We start from the raw sequence: 21449 nt of genomic DNA on the forward strand, positions 1-21449 counted from the left end.
GGATGGGGAGCGCTGGCAGAATCTGGGTCATTTACATTTCGAGGAAGGTGTGAGCACAGCGCAACAGAAATAAATGTCCTTCTAGCAACCACAGCATATACAGAGCTTATACCGGAGAAATACACAATGTACCTATAATTCATTTTAACTCGTATCATAAGCATGACGTGACAAATGCCCCGTTTGTGCTCGTTTTTATGCGCTGTTGCACCCGTACTTATTTGTGTGCATTTGCTATTGTCAGTGACTGAACATTATTTATTTGTCTTGAAATCTCCCGAAGCAAGGATTGTAGAGAATAAGGATGAAGAGGAAGGTTGTGCTAGAGCGCAATGGTGGGACATGCTGATTTGACATGAAATCAACCACTCTCCCCCCGTAGTTTTACTTTAGTGGTGTTGTAGATCTCATCTGTAAGATATCAGTACATTTTAAAGCCTCTGTACCTCTTTGCCAGCACTCATTTTACAGTATGTCAATATAATGATCACACATTCGAGTTGTTGCCATTTAACTGTATCTGTGTTTATTGTGACGACTTTGGTGTAGTAAAATTCAACGATCAATCCAAGTCCCAGTGCAGCAGCACAGGAAACAGGTAGCAGTTATGAGATCAAATCACTGTTTTATGCTCGTTCAGTTGTCTGACAACACAAAAAAGAAAAATATGTAAACAAGAACTTAATTGTGACTGGTAGTACTTTAACACATCAGTGATCATGGAAAGCAGGAAGTGATAGAAAAAAAGAACAAAAAGAGAAGAGATCTAGCCGTTTTCCTATCGTTCAGGATTTTTAGTGCAGATGAAGAACTAAAAATGATCCAAATTTAGATGTTGGAAGAACTGGTTCTAAAGGACCAAAGACATCCGTGTGGGGGGTAGGGCTAAGGAGGGCCAAAACTGTGACAAAAATGTGCTTTTTCAAACTTAGCTGGCAGAGTTTAGACGTAGCCTGAGCTTTTTCAGTATCTTTCCGCAGATTTTTGTGCAATTTTTAGAGTTAATTGGAGATGTGTGCACGCCATACAGGCAGTACGTTTAGCTTAAGTGAGAAGACAGACTTGCTTTCTTCTTTTTTTATAACTCACAATTTAGACCACGCATGAGGAGTGTATACTATTTGCACAATACAGGTGGAAGTGTCGCCTGAAGGAGTGCTACAATGTGGAGCGATATGAAGAAAAATCTATCACAATTCAATCTGAAGCTGCAATGTTCCCGTGTTTCCCATAACCCACTCTACTCTCGCGGGCACAGTTATTCAGCGTTCTCTATTTTGTTAAAGGTCACCTTGGGTTTTGTAGTCTAGATGCTCCAGCGGTTTGGCAATCTGGTGATGGAAGTGCCTGTTGGCCTGCCTGTTGGTGCCCAGACAGGTGGGAAGAGGGACAGGGGGGAGGAAGGGGTGACAGCTGGAGCCACTTGTGGTAGTAGGCTCTGATGGGGAAAACATTACCTCCAAAGTCCCACCTCCGAGCTGCTAATCATCACTCAACAGGCGGAAATGACACACAAATCACGCGTTACCATTTTACAGTAAGGGGCACTTAAACTGAGCTGAGGGTAAACAAGTTTCACCCGCTCCTCCCTCTTCATTCCGTCCCACGTGGAGAACACACTGGTGTCAATACAGCTTAAAGGAGTCCAGCCGATGCTACATCTGTCCCCACCAATTGTTAACAGTGTAGATCCATTCCTGCTCCGACTGGAGATGCCTGCGTTTGTTTACCTGCTCGTTTGTGCACGCCTGCCAGCCCGTAGCAGGGAAAGAAATGAGTGTTTGTGAGCGATAAGACCGGTAGGAGAGGACGAAGAGGAAGAGGAACAGAGAGGAGGAGGAAGGAGAGTGACAGAGAGAGCGGGAGAATCCTCATTGATCACATCTGTTCAGAGAAGGATTGATCCTGTGGTGTGGTCTGGGATCTAAACACACACACACACACACACACACACACACAAGCACAGATAAGATAATTGCTCAGAAACCTTTCCAGTGAATCAGGATTTGTGATTTTAGAAGACGTTATTAACACTTAAGGGGAACTTTAAAGAGGACTTCACAGGTAAAAAAAAGAATATGAGCTCCTCTTTCAAAAGTGTTTACATTATTCCTCCACTCTTGAATTAAGCCTGCAAATAAGACACCTGGCATATGGAGAGGCAGATAGATAAATCTCCATTGTGCAGTCCTTTCTAGCACATGCTCAGTAGCTCCCTGGACGAGCGTGGACTCCGCCTGGCAGACGAGAACAAGACAAATCATTCCCAGGGGGGCATTTATTTCTTTTCCACAGCACAATCCCTCTCATTGCTGGTCCTAACAATCTGCCTTTTGAGACTATAACACTGGAATAAGAAAGACAGCTCAGCAGTAGAGGGGACGGGAGGAAAACAGGGAAGGAAGTGATAAAGGGGAAGACGGATGAAGACTTTCTGAATGCTTAATAAATCCTCCACTGTACGCGGGTTGCATTACAACATGCGACGCACAACCCAACTTCGATCACATTAAGTGTGACCCACATGGATGAATTATTTGATTTTCAACAAGGGGAGACGTCGTACATTCAGCTTGTTTGTTCAGATAAGGGAGCGCGATGATATCGTTAAGTGCCAGTTGCTACTTGTGAGGGAAAAACAGATTACCCCTACCACCACCTCTTCTTCTTTGGTCTCTTATTCCTCTTTCGGCAGCTGACTGCTCCTAAATCTCAGGTGTGACCGGAGCTAGACAGCTAGGTGACACAACACCCCACTTCCCTCATCCATCCATCTCGACGAGGCCCACACGGTCTCTCCTTCTCCTTCATCTCTCTCTGCACTGGATTCATCTTGGACTTGCAGGTCTGTCTCAGGCCGAATGCATCTCCCTGGCTTCCTCTTTATTCATCATGTTTACTCACTCAAACACACACACACACACACACACACTCACACCGCAAACATTTTCACGCTGTCGTTCCTCTTCCATAATTGTCTTTTTCTTCCACCCTCTGTCTTAGCCTTTTCTGTACTTTTCTCAATCTCTTTTTACCCCTCCATCAACAGAACGCTATCGGCGTGTTTGTGTAGCTTTTGTTGCGCAGCTCACTGCAATACAAAAGCCTTTGTTGGCCTGCCACCACTGTGATGTGGTGAGACGGAGATGCACAAGGACAAACTCCATGATGCCAGCTTTCAGAAAGTCAATGCTCATTCGCAGATAGCGGCTTCACCTGATGGCTGGAGTAGCTGGTGGGGTGCGAGCCAGACACACATGTAAACACTTGTCTGCGTAGTCCACTGCGTTGATCTGCGAAGCTGTATGAATTGCATATAAATCGTCCTGTGTCGGCGCAATGCCCGTTTCCATCAGTGGAATGGCTTGCACGTGTTCCTCAGTGGGAGTTATTGCTGGCTGCAGGGCAGTGGCAGCTGTTGTTGAGCTAGCTAGGCTAATAATAACCCCGGCGCTGAGTGAGTGTCCACAGGCCCCACATCGTCTAGGGTTGACCCTCGGAGTCCAGTTGCAGCGGAGAGTGAGGATTAGGCCAGGTTGTGGATTAGAGGACGCTATTTCACCCATGTAAGGACGAAGGCAGGTGTGCAGGAACGCTACACACTCAGTGGTTAATGTTGGGGTCGTAAGACCCTGAGTGCACCACTTTGAAAGCACGGACACCTTGACCGCGTGGTACATGATGTGTTTTTTACCTTGAATTCTGACCTGAAACATGTTTAGCAAAGCCGGGATTTATCTAAAGGAGACATGTTATGTTAATTTCCAGGTTTATATTGATTCAATGTTGAAAAAACAACTATACTGTCTGCCTAAATCTCCCTTTATTCACGCTGTCTGAATCGCTACATTTGAGCTTGTTTCACTAAACGGTAAGGACAATTGCATTGCTAGACAACAGCTTGGGTCTATGTTTACTTCCTGTTAGCTGATGTCATTCACATTCATTTACACTGTAACTTTAAGCATGTTTATGTTTAAAAATGTGAAATGGTTTATATATTTAATGGTTGTGACGTAACAACCCTACGGAATTCCTGACAGCCCGTTTGAAGGCAAGATTTCTGAATACACGCTGTATGCATTTCTCCCTGGATTGACCATGTCAACACATGCAGAGTTAATATATGTAGCACTTAGAACTGCTACATGATAAATTAAGAACACAAACACACGATCCATCTGAAAATCACATTTCCTGCAATATTGGACCTTTGATCTTGTCAGCACTTATCTGGGCTGGGGAGACGTTAACAAAAGGCAAATAGACAAAGACGTTGCAGAATGGCTGAATAACGTGATAGATCGATACCACCGTCTGCTCTTCGTGTCAGGAATAAAAAAAATAAAACAACTCGGAAATCCTCTCAACTGAAAATAATAATGTGACATTACCTGCGATAGATACTATCTTCTGTTGGGAAGTAGAGCATGCTGTTATAACCTGTGCTCGATGACTGGAGGAGATACTCTGAATGGGAAGCAATTTATTTCCTCGTGTATGTTGGGGCACCCGCTGTCCCAAAATGATCAATTGCTCATTATGACTAAGGGGAAAGGGTTAGAATATGATGATCAGGACAATTTCTGCTCTATGCTACATTTGTTTTTGAGGTTGTTTTTCTTGTCGGAGAACAGAACGAGATAAGGGAGATATTCAAGTAATGTCATGCTTGGTCTTTCAGGCCTTTCCGTCTGGACCAGTCATGCGTTGATGCCTGTGATTGGCCAAATAACCTCATTGGCTGCCTCCGTTCCCTTCCATGTCACAGTTCATTCTATTACTTGCATGAGCAATTACAGCGTGGTGTTATTGTTTGGTATTGTTTGCCATTATTGTGTGTGTGTGTGTGTGTGTGTGCTTAGGCCATGCGCAGGTGTGCGCGCAGCTCTTGATTGGAGACCATATTCACCTTTCTTAATGAGCTTCAGTGGGTTTCAGAGGAGGACGAAACGGACACTATTTAGCATTTAATGCCCATTGGCGCCTGTGATGTGACCTAATTGAGCCAAAGCAATCAGGCTGCCTGGCCCTTTAAGTGCGAAGAAGTGAAGTGAATTCTGGGCAATTTGTGTATATTATGGCTTGTATGACATTGGCTCGAAGCAAAATACTACGATGAACAGATGGAGAGCTGTGAGTACAATTTCAGACGAGTTCTGAAAAACAATATTTCAAGCATTCTGTGAGAAAGAGCTAAACAAATATGTTCACCGTGTTGCACTCTGTCCCTTTATTTTCTAGTTGTCCTCTCTAAGCTCTCCCTCCTTTGCTGGCCAGCTGCTAGCCTGTGGCTCAGTAAAATTGGACAGGTGAAGCGGGACAGCGGGGCGTCACTGATACAGTTCGAAAGAACCGCAGGCTGTTCGGAGTTCGATCAGCTCATCAAGCGAGAACAGAGGTGAAATTGTACCTCCCTTTAACACTAGTTAATGTGCCTGCAACGTTGCCACATTTGTTTTATTATGCGGCCGCAGTAATTAAGGTGAATTATGTTTTTTGTGTTGAAAGGGTACCGCGCTGCACTGCTTTTCGTCTTTCACTGCACAGATCTGGCAGCACGGCCGAGTTCAGCAGCGTGGAACAGCTATTCAGAAACATTCTTTTCATGATGTGCTGAGGTTGAAATATGAGTATTATGAACCTGTCTTCTGGTTGAGAATAGATTCCTCCGCAGGCCTGTAAAGTTGCTTTTGCTGGAGACATGACTTACAATGAGAGATGGTGCAAGTGTCCTTGTGAGTGTCAGAAATCAATTACACCATGCTTCCCCCCTGGGTCGCAGGGTTGTATATGTATATGCGCAAGTGTATGTCTCTCTCTGTGTGTGTGTGTGTGTGTGTGTGTGTGTGTATGGGGGGGTATGGTTGCCAAAGCTTCCATTGTGTCAAGGAAGAAGTTTCCACTGTGACTTTAATGCAGTAGAATGGCTAGCAGGAGAGAGCGCCTTCATCTGCACAGTGAGGAAACACAAAGTTGGTTAAAGATGCCTACTGAGGTACTGGCTGGTCTAGATAAACAATACAAAAAACACACGTTTTTAACAAAGAAAAACATAGATACATGCACCGATCCAAGGGGGCGTATTTGAGTTCAAAGCATGGGTACCGAACGAGTGTATGTATGTTTAAGTGTGTTACCTGAAGGAATGCTGTCAGTCGTCATTCCTGTCTTACGCTGCATGTTCAGACAGGCTCCATCTCCAGCTGGGTTTGTGACAGAACGGGTACAGTAGTATAACACAATAGAAGCAGTTGTAGAGCAGGACAAACAACTGTGCAGATGTACAACAGGACTTTATGGACTGAGACAGAAAAGACGGGCCTGCATCACTGGAATCGCACGGATTGCAAAATATCACATATTATCTAACTGAAACTAATGTGTCTTTTGAGTTGCGCTCACACCCTGTGGGCTCGAAAGGTGGCTGTAAAAAGCTCCCAAAGAATGTTGCAGGAGTATATTGAGAAGTTTCTGTGAACCTGACACTTTTTCCGCCTTGAAATCGTGTCACCATTCAATGCAGTCTGCTGGCATAAATTTAAGCTTGCAACAGCTGCTGCTCTCTGTGCAGGAGCAAAAATAACCAACTTTTTACAGTCAATAGTCAAGCATCACGCAGTCAGCGTTTGATAGCCAAAAGAAAAAAAGTTTTACTTTTAAATCAATGGAAAATCTATGTTTTCATACATTTTAAATAAAGTGTTACATTGTTCATCTGATTGGAATAAAGTCAGCGTGCATCAAGGATTCCTCATCAGCGAGCTAAATAAATCACTAGAGCAATAAAAAAATGAACTATCCCTGTATTTCAATGAGGCAAATTTGCTCTGTCAAGCTTGCATTTGTATTAACAAGTGATAGTGATACACATGTATACACAGATACACAAAGAATGAATTGCAATGAATTTAATATGGGTTGAACAGAATATACAGTATATATATAAAAGAGTAAAGAGGCAGGAGGAGCGGGTTTGAGCTCGGCAAAGTGGAGCGGAACAGAGGACTCGGGTCAGGGCTAGGATACAGAAAGGGATGAGATAACAGTTGGAGGCAGATACAGAAGGAGTAAAGTCAACAATCCCCCTCCTCATTTGGTCATGCAGGACTGGTAGGTGGGCACCATGTATTTGATTTTTAGGAAGGCATCCCTTCCTCCGTGGCGCTCAAACAGCTCCAGAGTCTCACCGATCAGTTGACCGATGTTCTCTCCCCCCTCGCCGTACTCGTCATCTCCAATGTCTGGGGACGAGGAAACAGAGTCAGACAGACAGCATGAGAAAAACAAAGATATTTAGGCTCAGTCGGGGTCATCGCAGACTGTGAGCTTGATGTCAAGGCTCACAGAGCACCACCTGTGGCCACGCTGCAATGCTTTGCTGCGGACAGAGTCGGCAAATGCCGTCCTTCCATCTGACTTCAAATCCACCGGACGGACTGAATTTAATTTTCTTTAAAGCTGTGGTCAGTTGGGAGTGGACGGCAGCAGTGTTTTTAAACTGTTCAGCTGAAAGAGGCAAAGGACGTATGAGTTAGTGACGGCTCTGCTGTTGCACAACGCTGCGTTGATGCACACATGAGCAGTGACCTGGAGTCACGCTCCACAAGTAGGAATGTGTGTGTGTGTGACTGATGTTTGGATCTGTATTAAAAAATATAAATCTGAAACAGAGAACAAATTCAACAGTATCCAAATGTCCAATAATGACATTTTGTTCATTTCATTTTTCAGGTGTTTCTATGTGTGTTTAATGAACAATAGAGTCAGAGAGCGTAATACACTTGTGGCCAATCACAATATGGCAAGAAAGCTGCAGAAACTCCCCTCCCCGAGGATACACACACGCACACACACACACACGCACACACACACACACACACACACACACACACACACAAACATACGTAGACAGTGCAGTAAAACACAAAATTGTACAATAGCGCTCTAGAGCGCTGGGGGAACTTGTTATCGAAAAAACATTCCTGAGGTGTTCAACCTCCGCTCCTTACTTCTTCCTCCCTTTCAGCAGCAGGCACACTTAAACACACACACACACACACGCACGCACGCACGCACGCACGCACGCACGCACACCAACACACACGCCGATCGCCGACTTTATCAGCACACAGCAAACTGCCAATCTCATGGCATTGCACTGGGGCCTCAAAACACTTCTCAGAGGGAGGTAAATATAGAGAGGAATGAAGTGCGCACACACACACACACACACACACACACACAGACAGACCACCAACTTTGTTAGCAAAAAATGTCCTACTGCTAAACTACTAAATATCCTGGAGAGAAAATGTGGATTTATTTCTTGAGGTTATAAAATGAAAGAAAGAAAAAAAGTGGTAATTTGATACAATTGTTTTGAGCAGAGAGAAGAGGATAGGAGAAGAGAAGAGTGTATCATGAAGTGTACCTGTGATGTAAAAAATTAACAGTAGCACTTTAAGTAGGACCCCTCAGACCCTTCTTTCACTCTTAATTAGAACTGATGAGAGAAAGCGACATTAAACCTCTCCTACCATCCTTAATACTCTCTGTCTTTTCCAGTCTCTAATCAGACTCAACTCTCTCTCTCTCTCTCTCTCTCTCTCTCTGCCTTTCCACCCATCCATGGCCTCCTCATTAAAACACAAAGAGAGCCGATCCCATAAAGTGGGCTGTTAAGCAGCAACACGTCTATGATCTCAGTCTGCAGCACTTGCTTTCTGCTCAGGATCCTTTCTCCTGTTTTAGATGAAAGCGACGGGGGGAGAATTCTCCAGCCGCGATTTGACCGTTGGTTAGCCTCGATGCAGTGCAACTTAAACAGCTTTGGCTTTATTCAGCAGCTATTATATCTGTTTTCCTTTTACAGAAACGTGAACAGAAACAGCACAGAATCAGGAATGCAGCCTTTAAGAAAAGCATGTTTTGTATCTAAACTCGGGCTGCGTTTTATTCTTGAGCTACCCACAACAGAGGCGTCTGCCCCCTACTAGTTAGCACAATCTTAAATAGCATCTAAATTGCAGCCATGTGAGCAATAAAAGAAAAAAGGCAAAGCAATCAGGGAGGAATGAGTATGCTGTGTGTGTGTGTGTGTGTGTGTGTGTAGTTGGGGCAAGTAAAATAATAAAGTGACAGGAGTCACTCTTACAGTCTGTTTCAGCTGCATGGTGTGTGTTTGTGTGTGCATGCATGTTGGTGTAGGTTAAAAAGCCAGGCCTGTGGAGAGCCACCCTCTGTTAGAGTGAAAATGAGCAGCCAAAGCCAGCCCAGAGGGAGAGCTTTGGCCTTCAGACTACAGAACACGGGGAGTCGGAGAAGAGGTGCGGCTTGGGAACCAGCGAAGCTCAGACCCGTTTACTGGGGCCTGCAGGGGGGAGCAAGGAGGTCCTGCAAAGGGGGAATTGTTGCTGTTGCTATACTGAGAGTTTCAGCCCTTCCAAGTGCATTTCTAATGCTGAGCCGTTGGGAGGCCAGTAGCATCAAAAGGAAGAGGCCAGAGGAATTTGCAACGATTCTCAATATTTAAAGAGGAGAAAAGGGAAAGTGTGTTTAAGCAGGGACAGAGGGAATGGGAGGGAGGGGAAGGGGGTGAGGGTGTTAAAAGCTGCCTCTGCAAATGTCCTTCTGCAAAATAACTTTCGCTCTTCTTCTTCTTCATTCCTCCTCTCCCTGTCTTTTTTTTTCTCTCTGCTTACGGCAATATCTGCAACCCAGGGCAGACGGAGAGAGAGAAAAAAAAAATCTTTAAAAACAATCATAATAAAAAAAACTCCCGCTCTGTGAACACAAGGAAAAGGGCCAAAGCAGGAGTTGGCTGTCTGGTCCTCTGAGGGAGAGGAAGGGTCGATACAGACGCAGACGGTGGAGCATTCTCAGCGCAGCGATATTTGCTACACTGAGGGTGAAGGAAGACGAGGACAGTGGCAGAGAAAAAGGTCTGTCTGTCTGTCCGTCCGTCCTCCTTTTCATTAAGACAACAGGGGCTGTGTCTGCTGGGATTTCTGCCGAACCACACCAGCCCAACACTAAACTACGCATAACAACAGCTGCAGCCTCCCTCCTCCTCCTCCTCCTCCTCCTCCTCCTCCTCCACCCTGCTCTTTCTCCATCTCTTATTCCCCACGGTCCTAAACAACCTGTCTTCCCACATCAAGCTGAAGACAGGCAGTCACAGATGCAGGCGACGCTTAAGCTTCTCGTCCGAACTAATTTCAAATATATGGAGTCGATTTTTAAGGGGATATTTACAGTTGGGGACGGTGGCTTAATGGATGGCAACTGTAAGGGCAGCTGTACTACAACCCCCAGCTTAAGATTTCTGACCGAGGTTAGCATGCATCATGTGTATGTTGTATGGCTGTAATCCCCCTCTGCTGCCAGGGACCGGGTGACACACACACCGCAGCAGCTTTGGGAAGTTTAGCTCGGAATTCCTGATTCAACACAATATCAACCAACCTGCCATTGTTTCTAATCAACTTACCCCTGTTTGTGGAAGTTCCTTAGGAAAGCAGCTTAGCTGTTTGATCATAGCAAGCGGATGCAGAGGAGAATCAATGAACGCGAGAGACCTGGTTTTTTTCCTTTTTCGAAGGGGGTTTGCCCTCGTTTGAAAAAGGAAACAGAAGAATGAAGGTTACGAGTGCGATGGAACAGCTCGAGTGCCAGGAATACTTTGTGCAGAAGTTACACGGCTGAGGGTGTAATGTGAGTGCATATGTGTTGTCATTCTTTCTTATCACCAACCACACACACTGATAACCCTCCAACCCAATTTTTCTCAGAGCTCCATATCAGTATAGGACAAAGCACATACTCTTATTTTCTCATTTATGTCAAAGTTTTCTGAAACAAAGATCTGTTTTTCCCCTTGGGAATCAATTAAAAAAATCGTTGTTTCCTCTCCTTTAAAAATGTGACGTAGATTAAGTTATTATTACAGTTAATATTGATCATAATAGTCTAGGAGGTAGATGCTTTTTCTTTGGTGAGAACTGAAGGTATAGAAGTGCAGTTTTCTCATGTTTTCCCTCAAATTAATTTCATTCACACTACCATCTTTGTTTAGGCTTAAAAATGTCACAAATTTAAATATTAAACTTTCTAATATTCGAGTGTGTGGAAGTTTGTGCAGTCTGAAGACAAATGTTCTTCTTTTTAACTGGTTGAAGTTGAAAGCACGGTGAAATCAGCAAACCAACATTTAGCTAGCCAACTAGCCAGCTGCTATATGGGCACAATTAAGCAACTTACTGCTTCGTCTACATACTTCTGTCACGGTGTAGGAAAAGCACATCGCTATCACCAGATGATCGGTCGTTAACACTGATTCACCAGCTTTTGTAATGTGCTGATGGCTTAGTTTCAAGTCAACAGAAAGAAGAGACCAGGTCTGTGCTGTGATGGTAATGCTACTCTGTGGTTACAGAGGGGGGTCTGATTAGAGGGCATTAACATTCTTTCATTTCATGACGTAGATTAGTCCCAAACGGTCGACTCTATCTCAGCGCACGCCTTGCAAGATTAGGGCTCATTTAAAACAGTAGAGCCATTTTCAACCCACGAAATGTAAGAAATGTCAATATTAACACCAGCATTGGTGTGTGTTATTACAGTACAGTCATACCGTTTAGTTTACAGCTTAATTTACTTTAACACGTTGAGTGTGCAGTATCCTCTTTTAGCTGCAGCAAAATCTGATCCCAAGCGGTCCTTTGAAAATGTTCCTTTTACATGGATTTTGGATGATGTAGCCTACAGTAAATACTCGATATGTGTGGATACTATTTGTGAACCAGGTCATAAGAACAAAGAGAGCGAGAGGAGCAAAACAGTGGTGAGTGTGTGAGGAGGTGGTGGGGAGTGGATGAGACCACGAGGGGAGGCCTGTGCTTAACAGCAGGGCTCTAATTAAAAGGGCCTCACAGTTGGGCGCCAGGCAGGCCTCTCATAAAGAGACTCACACTCTGGCAGAGAGGTGGGAGACACCAGGTGTGTGTATGTGTGTGTGTGTTCTCCTAACCACAGGTGTCTGCAAAAGAAAGGCAGCGAGACAGTGTGAAAGAGAATATCCTAGCAGAATGCATGTTGCGTTTTCTGCGGGTATTGTTTGTACACATGCAGACACATACACGTGGAGATGCACACACACACGAAGAAAGAGAATAAGTGTTCCTCTATAATCACATGTGACAAGAACAGACACAGTGAGGGAGCAGGGAAGACAGGGAGACAGGGAGTGAGGACTTAGTTTAGTATGACCACTGGTGGAAGTAAATATAGTGATATACGCCGAGCCCGCTGCTCCTTAATGTTAGTATGGGTTAAATGTAGAGGTACAATTTGATGTATGTACCGGTATGCATGTGATGATTGAAATACAGTTTAGTGCTGTTATCGTCTACATTTGTTCGTCTTGTTTTTTTTTCAGTTTCAACTCTATGTCACTGTTTTGTCGTAGAGGCAATGTTTGCTGTGAGCATGATTTACATATAGTCTGCATACGAAGGAAAGAAAGTCACTCTTCCGGACCCACAACTCGCACTGAACTCTCCGGCATGACCACACAGTTAGGACACGGTAATGTCTTCCATGAGTTCAGCTGTTTGCCTTTTTTAACTAGTGCCAACGTTAACTAATGTCAACTATTATAGCTAACATTAGGCTCTATGTTAAAAACAACGGCAGAGGGAAACAGACTTAACTTAATTGCGGTTACTGTAGTCAAGACATCCGTGGTTTGGATTTCTATACGCGTTTATGCATGCAGAAAGACTCGTATTTCAGCAATCACTTCTAGCATTTTATATAGCCTACCATGCAATAATTATAGTAATAAGTATAGTGTAATTATATTAAACATCATAACAAATAAGGCTTGTTAAATAAGCTCACTAATATGATAAAACCGTTTGCTGAGAAGCAGATGAATTTCTGCTCAAAACGTTCCTAATACCATATGAAGTAGTTCACTGTAGATTATTATTACGTGAAAGTCATATCAAACAGACAATTAGACAATTTCATATTTGAACTTTCATAAAAATGTTGTGACTCTACATGTCCTCAGTGGATTAAAACAATCCCAGAATCATATGCTAGCTGTGTGGTGATGCCAAAGGCTTTGGAGCAAAATGTGACTTCAGCAGATTGAGGCTCTCTCCTCAGTATGCAGATTATATGAAAATCACGCTCTCCTTGCCCGCTCCATTTAGGTTCCCTCCCCTCCACGGCAAAACAGTGATAAAGAGTTGAAACTGGACAAAAAAAAGGGTGAGAAATGCTGACGTTGAAAACAGAGTGACATGACGGAAAAAAACGGAACACTTTAACTGAAAAACACGTCACAATGCGAAGAATACAAAAATAAACATATTTTTAACGCCTGCCTCATATTTTTCAGTGGAATTATATCAGTGCAGTTTTTTTCAATGCCAAATTTTTTTTTTCCAACGCCAACATTTACTGTCACTGTTCTAGCCCCGTAAATATAGCCAGAATCAAAAAACAGATTTAAGAAACATCTCCCTCTGAAATGTTATGGAGTCGATGCGATGAGTCTCTGAAAATGGAAACACAGTGAAATACCAGTACTTCAAAATAGCACAGTGCAATTTATTTGTTACACCACCATGGTCTCAATCTCTGTTCTCTCCCTCTGCCTTTGTCCCCAACCCCTTTTTCCCCTGTGGATAACCCAGAGGCTGACGGACAGCACAGCTGTGGCTCACAATTACACAATCATGATCTCTCTCTCTCTCTCTCTCTCTCTCTCTCTCTCTCTCTCACACACACACGCACACACACACACACACACCTGGAGCTGGGCCCATTCCCATTCTGTTGCTTTTCCGTCTCAACCTTTGTGTGTAATCAATAACATCATTTCAGCTTAACACAGCTAGCCACAATGAGTCCTGGATCTTCCGACACATCACAATACACACTCTCACACACACACACACACACACACACACACACACACACACACACACACACACACACACACACACACACCGATGCATGGATATCCACACGAGGTTGCGAGCAGAGAAGTAAAACAACAGGTTTATGGCCAGCAGTAGTTTATGAAACCCCCAACCCTTACACCAGCCATCATCTGACTGCTCATGCTTACTGAAGTCTAACCTTTGCTGTAGGTCAGTGATCTCATTTTCCATGTGTTCATCCAGAGCAGCAGTGCTCAGTCTATAGGCTGGCCGCAGCTCAGTGCCACTTCGACCGGGTGAAAGTTGGACATCAGCAAAGCAGTATGCCAGGTGAAGGAAAACGTGTAAAGATCAGATTGCGCAGCAGACTGTAAGAGCGGAGGAAAGGTGTAGACGAGGTTGAGACAAAGACGTAACCTGCTGAGGATGCTCCTGAGCTGCACAGGAGCTAAGGCTGTTAGATTCCCATCGATCTGGCTCCCACTGGCTTACTAGTCTACATTTGTACGTTAGGTATACAGGAATTGAATTCCAATTCCACACTTCCGCCAAAAACCGTGCCATGTCTTCGGCTTATCTTTCCCCAGAAATCCAAGGCTGTGGGAGGGTTTCAAAGCCCTGTAGAGGAAAGGTGGGAGGATCACTCTTCCACATCTCACAAAAGCCTCTCCATGCTCATTTCTTTTTCAATTAGCCAAGTAGACCTAGCTATGACCGAGAGCAATATCAGTTTGCGGCATTTAGTCACGGTATTAAATCAAAAAAGGGGCTCATCTTAGATGATGGATCAATGCTATTTTCCAAGCTGTTAACATGTCCATTATTGTTTCAATTACCACCACTCAGATAATGGTTATCCCGGTCCCATCTCATCCAATTGTAGCCTGATGCATGCATCTGAGAATCAGCTTCAGTATGCTTGCCACAGCCCTACAGGTATGAGTCATCTTGTTATTTCACAGATCCCACTGATGGCTTGGATGGGCAGCTACTTTTTAATTATTTTCAATTAGATTACATGTTTTTCAGGGTGCACAAGTGCGTGTGTGTTGTTGGTGACAAACGATCTTTGCAGCCAGCTGTAGCAGACGTTTTGATCTGGGCCAGAAAGTACAGACAGGATACTTCTTCTCCCAGCTATGGCCAGACAGAGGGCCGTGCGTAACCCAGCATGCTGCCTACAGACCAACACCGCAGCAAAACTGCAAATCTACACTCTGAATTCCACTGTGCTGCCCACCAAGAGACTGCAGCTCTCCACCTGGAAATCTTGGCGTTTTCATGCCCAATACCATCTCTCAAGAGAGGTTTTATATAAGTTTGGGATTATGGGTGAACAAAAGAAGACTGCAGTGGTGCAATACACACTCATTCTTGTTCTTCCAATCATACAAGTAAAAGCTGTGTGATAAAAACTGCTGTAACTTTAGCTGAAACCCAGCTCGTTAGAAGGTGGGAATATATGTTCCAGTGAAATTAAGAGAAAACGAATCAAAGCCTTTAACAGTACCGCCAACTGCAGAGGACCTAGCCTTTCCCACTCTGCCTGTCTGTGTCTCTCCCTGGCTGGGAGGAGAGTGTCAGTGCTGTCAGGTGCGAGTCAATGCCGTCAGATGCGATCTCATTACGCCAGCTTACCTCAAGGTTAGCAATGGGCTGCTGGCTAGGCACAAAATCGATCTGCACCAGGGACAGGCGTTAAAGGCCACCGCGGTGTGCAGTGTGCACAAGCCAAACAAGCACTGCACTTTGAAATGCAAAGGTTCACTAATAGGGTGTGTAGGCACATAACATGTACACAGAGCTCTGAAAGCACGCTGTGATCGAGTCTGAAGCCATGTGAAATGGGTGCAGATTGACATATTAACATCTTGCAGGGAATTGCATTGCCTTTCAACTTTCTAATGCAACAAGCAAACATTTCACCGCGAGCCATATCGAGTCAGTGGTCAACATATTTATTTATCTTTTTTTGCTTTATTCATACAAAAAAAAATGGAAGACCCTATTTCATCATCACAAAATAAATAAGGATTCGATGCTGTCACTTAAAAGAAGGTCCTGAAACATCAAGCATACCACCAAGCCTTACCTGTTACCTGTGACCCACAGGTTACGTCAGATAATAGCATCCCCGACAGCAAAGTCCCCTAATAGTGTTGTCTCTTGTTGCATCAAGCACACGGATGTTTACTCACAGATGACAGCGAAAGACTGTCTTCAGATTTGACAGGAATCCAATAAGCAATGACAAGTGTTTGCATGCTTCAATCCCTCAGGCCCATCAAAGGTTATGTCAGAGCTCAAAGAAAATGTCCACCTTTATGCATGTTCGTCTGAAAATGTCGTTTGAAGCATCATTCATTCCTCAGATCTGAGCATACATGGACATCAAATTAATGGCTGTCACAAATAATACATAAAAAAGCAGGGACTATTTCTATTCCTATTCCCGGTGGCTCGCGACCGTCAGTACCAGCAGCTAATACTGAAGCCATTAATATTCATAGGAAACAGCTGGGCTGTTGTACTTTTGCTCAGGTAGCAGGTGTCCATTGGTGGGGGATACCGGCGCATTGCTAAGGCTACTCCTCGTCCCGTTCTTTCATTTACACATCTTAATGGGAACAGAGAGCATATGTTTAAGTTGCTACAAGGAAACTACTCTGTTTTTTTCAGATTTACTTTCCACAGGGAAACAGTGGCTTTGGAATGAAATATCACAGCACAGCTTGGACCCAGTGTGGCTATGGTGTTTCATTTACACCTCCACTGTGCAAGTTTAGATGCAGAAATAGTACTTTTATACTCAGATTGTAGTCTAAATGGTGTTAATAAACAGATTAATGTAATATCAGGTTAATGTCCTAAGGGAGGGAATTAGGGGGAGTTGACAGTGTTTGCTAAAAGAGAGACTTTCCTGGTGTTGCTTGTGATGAATTTAATGTGAGGTTTGCGAATATAAAGTAATCGTGTATAAAATCCTAAATAAATTCAAATAAATTCAAATTAAGGTGTACCAAATTAAAATCCAGTAATCTAGGTTGGTTACATAAATGATGCTTTCTCTGATTTCTAAGATATAATTGTTAATGTATTTACGTGACAGTAACAATAAACAGACTAAAAATGAGTTTGTAATTATTAACGTGTCTTTAAAAGCATTGAGCAAGAAATGCTAGCCTTTTGTCAGCACCATGTCAAGGTCATGAGCTTCATCAGGTTGTGAGTGAAAGCTCTTTTGCTTAAATGTCATTTAACTATAGATTGATCGATAAACAGAGAAAAGAAAATTGCAGACCAAAACAAAGTTGGTGATTGTTGGAACAGTGGAAAGTCTTTCTCTCCAGTTTGAAGGAAGTGTGTTTTACGATGAGTTAACATAGAAATTAATCCTGGTGTTCGGTTGTATTTGCAAGGAAAAAAGGTGTAAGAAAATGTACTTTCTTGACATTTTGTTAGTTTATTTTTTATTTTTTTTGTCGTCTAAAAAAAGCTCAGAGAGCTTGTGGAACGAAGTGGACTCGCCGCTCGAACACATCTTCCAGCTGAACCTACGATTGCCAATATATTCACCTGCATGAATCACCATTGGGCCGGATGCTAGGGATAGAAAAGGGCAGAAAAGAGTCAATATAATAAGAATAAGCTCAGGATGTTACAAAGCAAATCAGATGCAGGCCTCATATATGACATCTGAAAAACAGAGAAATTGATAAAACAGGGCTGCTGAAGGTGGAATGGCCTCGACAACAAAGAGAGGAATGCATTCAGAGGAATCGCTCTTGTAAAGACAGCACATGTCCAGACGAGAATCAAGCGGGGTTCAGGTGGGAAAACTGACAAGTATGGAGAGACGGCGAGAGAGAGAGAGAGAGAGAGAGAGAGAGAGAAAAAAAGGCTGAACGTCATAGCAAATTCAAAGAGCGTTTCTATTTGTCCTCTTCACTTGTCACAAGAGGAACATTTGAAGTGACATACTCATTTAAGTCAGTGACAAATCAAACTCTATCACTGATATTACCCAAAAGCGCGGTGAGTAACCGCTCCTCACTTCACATTTTTCCAAGTCATTGAAGGTACGTGATTGTAGTTTAAACATGAAAAGAATAAGGTGTGTTTTAGCTCCTCAGATGCACTGTATTACCTCACCTCACCAAAAACAGTGTCTTTACTGCACTGTGTGAAAATACTGGCACGCACACACACATGCCTACACAGTAACTCACATGCAAACACACGCACACACACACAGACACACATTTATGTCCATAAAATCACTTTAGTCTTCATAACCACTTTAGCCTTGGAAGCTAGCATCAATGGAAGGACAAACACACACACACACACACACACACACATTAACGTACGGGAACGAACGGTGAGCGGTCCAGCCCTTCCATTAGCCTAATGAAGTGGCTCCCCAAGATGGATGACATGACATCACCTCCACCACCAATCACAATATCACCCCTAAAAAACCTTCCACTAAAAGCCCCCCCCCCCCATTGCTTACTGCAGCAAATGGACGATGAGCAGTCCAGGGCCCATTCGGCCCCCTCACAACACTTTTATTGGTCTGGTTATTTATCTCTTTAATGCAATTGGCTGGGAGTGGATGCCTATGTATGCGTCTGGCTAGTAAATCACAGTGGGTTGGGTCAGCAAAGTGATTAAAAGAACTTTGGCTCAACAATGACAATGGCACCAAGCGGACGGCATGCAGTCCGTCTGCATTCAGAGCGGGAACAGGCAGGCAGACGCTATGGGAAGCCTTAGGCCAGCAGCTCCCAGTTTGTATGTCCATACAAATTGAAATTGATATGGCAATGCATTGTTTTTTCTCCATTTAGACACACTTTTTTTTTTAACCCACTTTTCAATTACCCTCTCTCCTAACTGGATAACCAAGTCAAACAGAGCTTTTCACGATATGTGACTGCAGGCTCTGGTGACAAACAACAACCTGAAAATGTCCGGAAAAACTGTGAAGCTGATAGCTCAAATTCCACGCTCACTTGAGTAGATGTACGTGATAAACTTTACAAAATGATAATCAAACTTTGGCGTGGATATGGCCTAAAACACTTCCTGGTTGAGGGGACATAATCTCCCCTTCACCCATTCTATCCCAGAAGGACAAAGACAAGTGTTTATGGGTGGAAGGATGCAGGTACAGGCATCCATAAACAGGCAGTGTTTTACAGGCAGCGGTACGGCCCGAGGGTCTGTCAAGGTTTACGAGTGCCCAGGCCCTTTAAAGCAAGAGTATTTAAGTGCGGTATTTACATAAAGCATGGCGAGCTGTCCGTCCCAAGCAGGCCTCACACCAGTGTAGAAATGTTTACTGTCTACCACAGGTTGATAGGCGGAAGCTGACATGTCATTGGACCAAGCATAATCATATATTCCTGTGCTATAGGATCTAAATTATAGAGAAATTCCATTTAAAACATATTTTTATGATCAAAAGATTGAAATATTGTCAAAATTCAAAGCACAAAATGTAAAATACTGTAATTATTATGTAATAACGGCTGTGGTTTTTGTAATACAGCTCAAGCTTTAGCCCTCAGAATACAAACTGTGGTACCACAAATCTTTATTGCACAAGCACATGAAATCAAACTCACATAATCTCACGCGGTTGCAGTGTCAATTTGGCCTTTCCACAGGCCAGCTCGCTCTCTTTTTTATTCTTCTCTTTTTATTTTTCAACTTCTTTTACTCCCGAGAGAAAAAAGCATATGAACGCTATGGAAATCAGGCTCAGCTGCCCAACTGAACCGTGCATTTGCGTGGGGGTTTGTGTAGGTGTTTGTCACCTTTACAGTATGTTTGCTTATTATTAGCAGATGTCCCTATCCACTGAGGGAGGTACACTCCAAACAGAGGCAGAGGGAGAGAGGAGAGGAGGGATGGGGAGGATAGAAGGAGGCGGGAAGTATTGAGATATGCTGGGACAGCAGTACCACCCTGATGTGAGTCACAGGACACACTGTCAGCAGCCATCCAACATCACACACTGACTCATTACGCTGGAGGAGACGAGATGACAACAGTAGCCATGATCAAGGAGAATGGAAGAGGCGCATCAGTGAGAGAAAAGACGATGGAAGGACGCAGTCAGCAATTCTGGTGGTGGCGTTTCTCTCGGCCCTGCGCTGATGATGGCACTAAAACTTACAGATGTACACAAACACATACGCAGCAGACTTAACATTTTCATTCAGGGCTCTCTGTACTTGCTGATCAAATAAAGTCACATTTTAGTCTGTCCTCCTAATAAAAAGTCAGTCATTTTTTAGCAAATGCCCAGAAACAATATTCTTACATTGAAGCCCTTTTCCAGTCTTGTGGACAGGAAAACGACAGGAATTGTGACTGTAGTGTGATGGGAGCAAAGGACGAATTGGATGGATGGGTCAAGAAAATGTCGGAATGACACACTAGACCATTGCTAGTTTCCCATCAGTCATCATTTCTTATTTTAACCCAAACCACATTTTTTGCCTAATCCTCGCCCTTAACAACAGCATACATTTTGGCCCTTAATTTAGAGGACTTGTTTTTGAGTTGGGGTCAGTTCAACAGTGTGTCTTCTCAACATGGTGGAAAAATAAACCTTTATTGTATGTTTTGTAGTTTGTTAAAAGTGAGAGTGTGTTGAACAACTGTTGAACTGATGTAAACTAAGCAATTGCAGCATCTTACATGTAGACGCAATGACGGCAGATAGATGGCGCTATCTGCAACACCCTCTTCTCTGACAGAAAGCCCAAATAATTATGACTGCTTAAATGAAATCACCACCTGGTATTCTGACAAAGGAGACTAATTCATAACAAATGCCATCTCAGGTGGGAGGCAAAAAATGAAATGCCATGATGTACCGGATTTAGAGAAGAGACGCATGCGTTCATCTAATTATGTAATTTTCTTACACCCTGTTGAGAATATTCACATGCTGTAGCACTAAATGATACACACCGATTAGCATTTTGTTTTGCCTCTTTTTTTGGGGAAATTTGCTTAAAACATGCAGAACAGCACGTCTGACACGTTTCCCTGTCCAGGTTACTGAGGGCTGCCTGTATGCATGTGTATGCTTTGATTTGGGCTTGAAGATATGGATTACTTCACTGTAATGTGATTCCACAACATCTTCCCTGACAAACACCATAATGTGTCTGTGGATATGTTGACAGTGGGCAGGTTTTATTCATAAGGTGTGTGTACGTGCGATGCAAGATGTCATGGCTAGTTGAAGCTTATAGATTTTCCTCATTAGAAGCTGATGTACGTGTCCGTGTAGCGCGCTGTCCCCTGGCCAAGTGGAAAGCAGGACCATTAGGTCGGCAGAGGAGGGGCCATTTATTAGGCTCTTTTCTGGCTGTGGCTATATTATCTTCCGTGATGCTATTTGTCTGAGACCAACCAAGCCGCCGCTGTGACAGGATGGGGGCGGGGGGGGGGGGGGGGGGGGGGGGG

At 43.7% G+C, this 21449-nt stretch overlaps 1 protein-coding gene across 1 annotated transcript in view; it reads right to left on the reverse strand.

Moving 5' to 3' along the window:
* Positions 1 to 6966: 6966 nt before the first annotated feature.
* Positions 6967 to 21449, reverse strand: part of pacrg (PARK2 co-regulated) — a 59833-nt gene continuing 45350 nt past the window's right edge. The window contains exon 3 of the mRNA XM_031847191.1: positions 6967 to 7244. Within this exon, the coding sequence (XP_031703051.1) occupies positions 7093 to 7244 (152 nt within the window). The 3' untranslated portion in view covers positions 6967 to 7092. The remainder of the gene's footprint in view (positions 7245 to 21449) is intronic.

This window comes from Anarrhichthys ocellatus, unplaced genomic scaffold, assembly GCF_004355925.1.
Source record: "Anarrhichthys ocellatus isolate YVR2014 unplaced genomic scaffold, GSC_Weel_1.0 scaffold7, whole genome shotgun sequence".
NCBI classification, from domain to species: Eukaryota; Metazoa; Chordata; class Actinopteri; order Perciformes; family Anarhichadidae; genus Anarrhichthys; species Anarrhichthys ocellatus.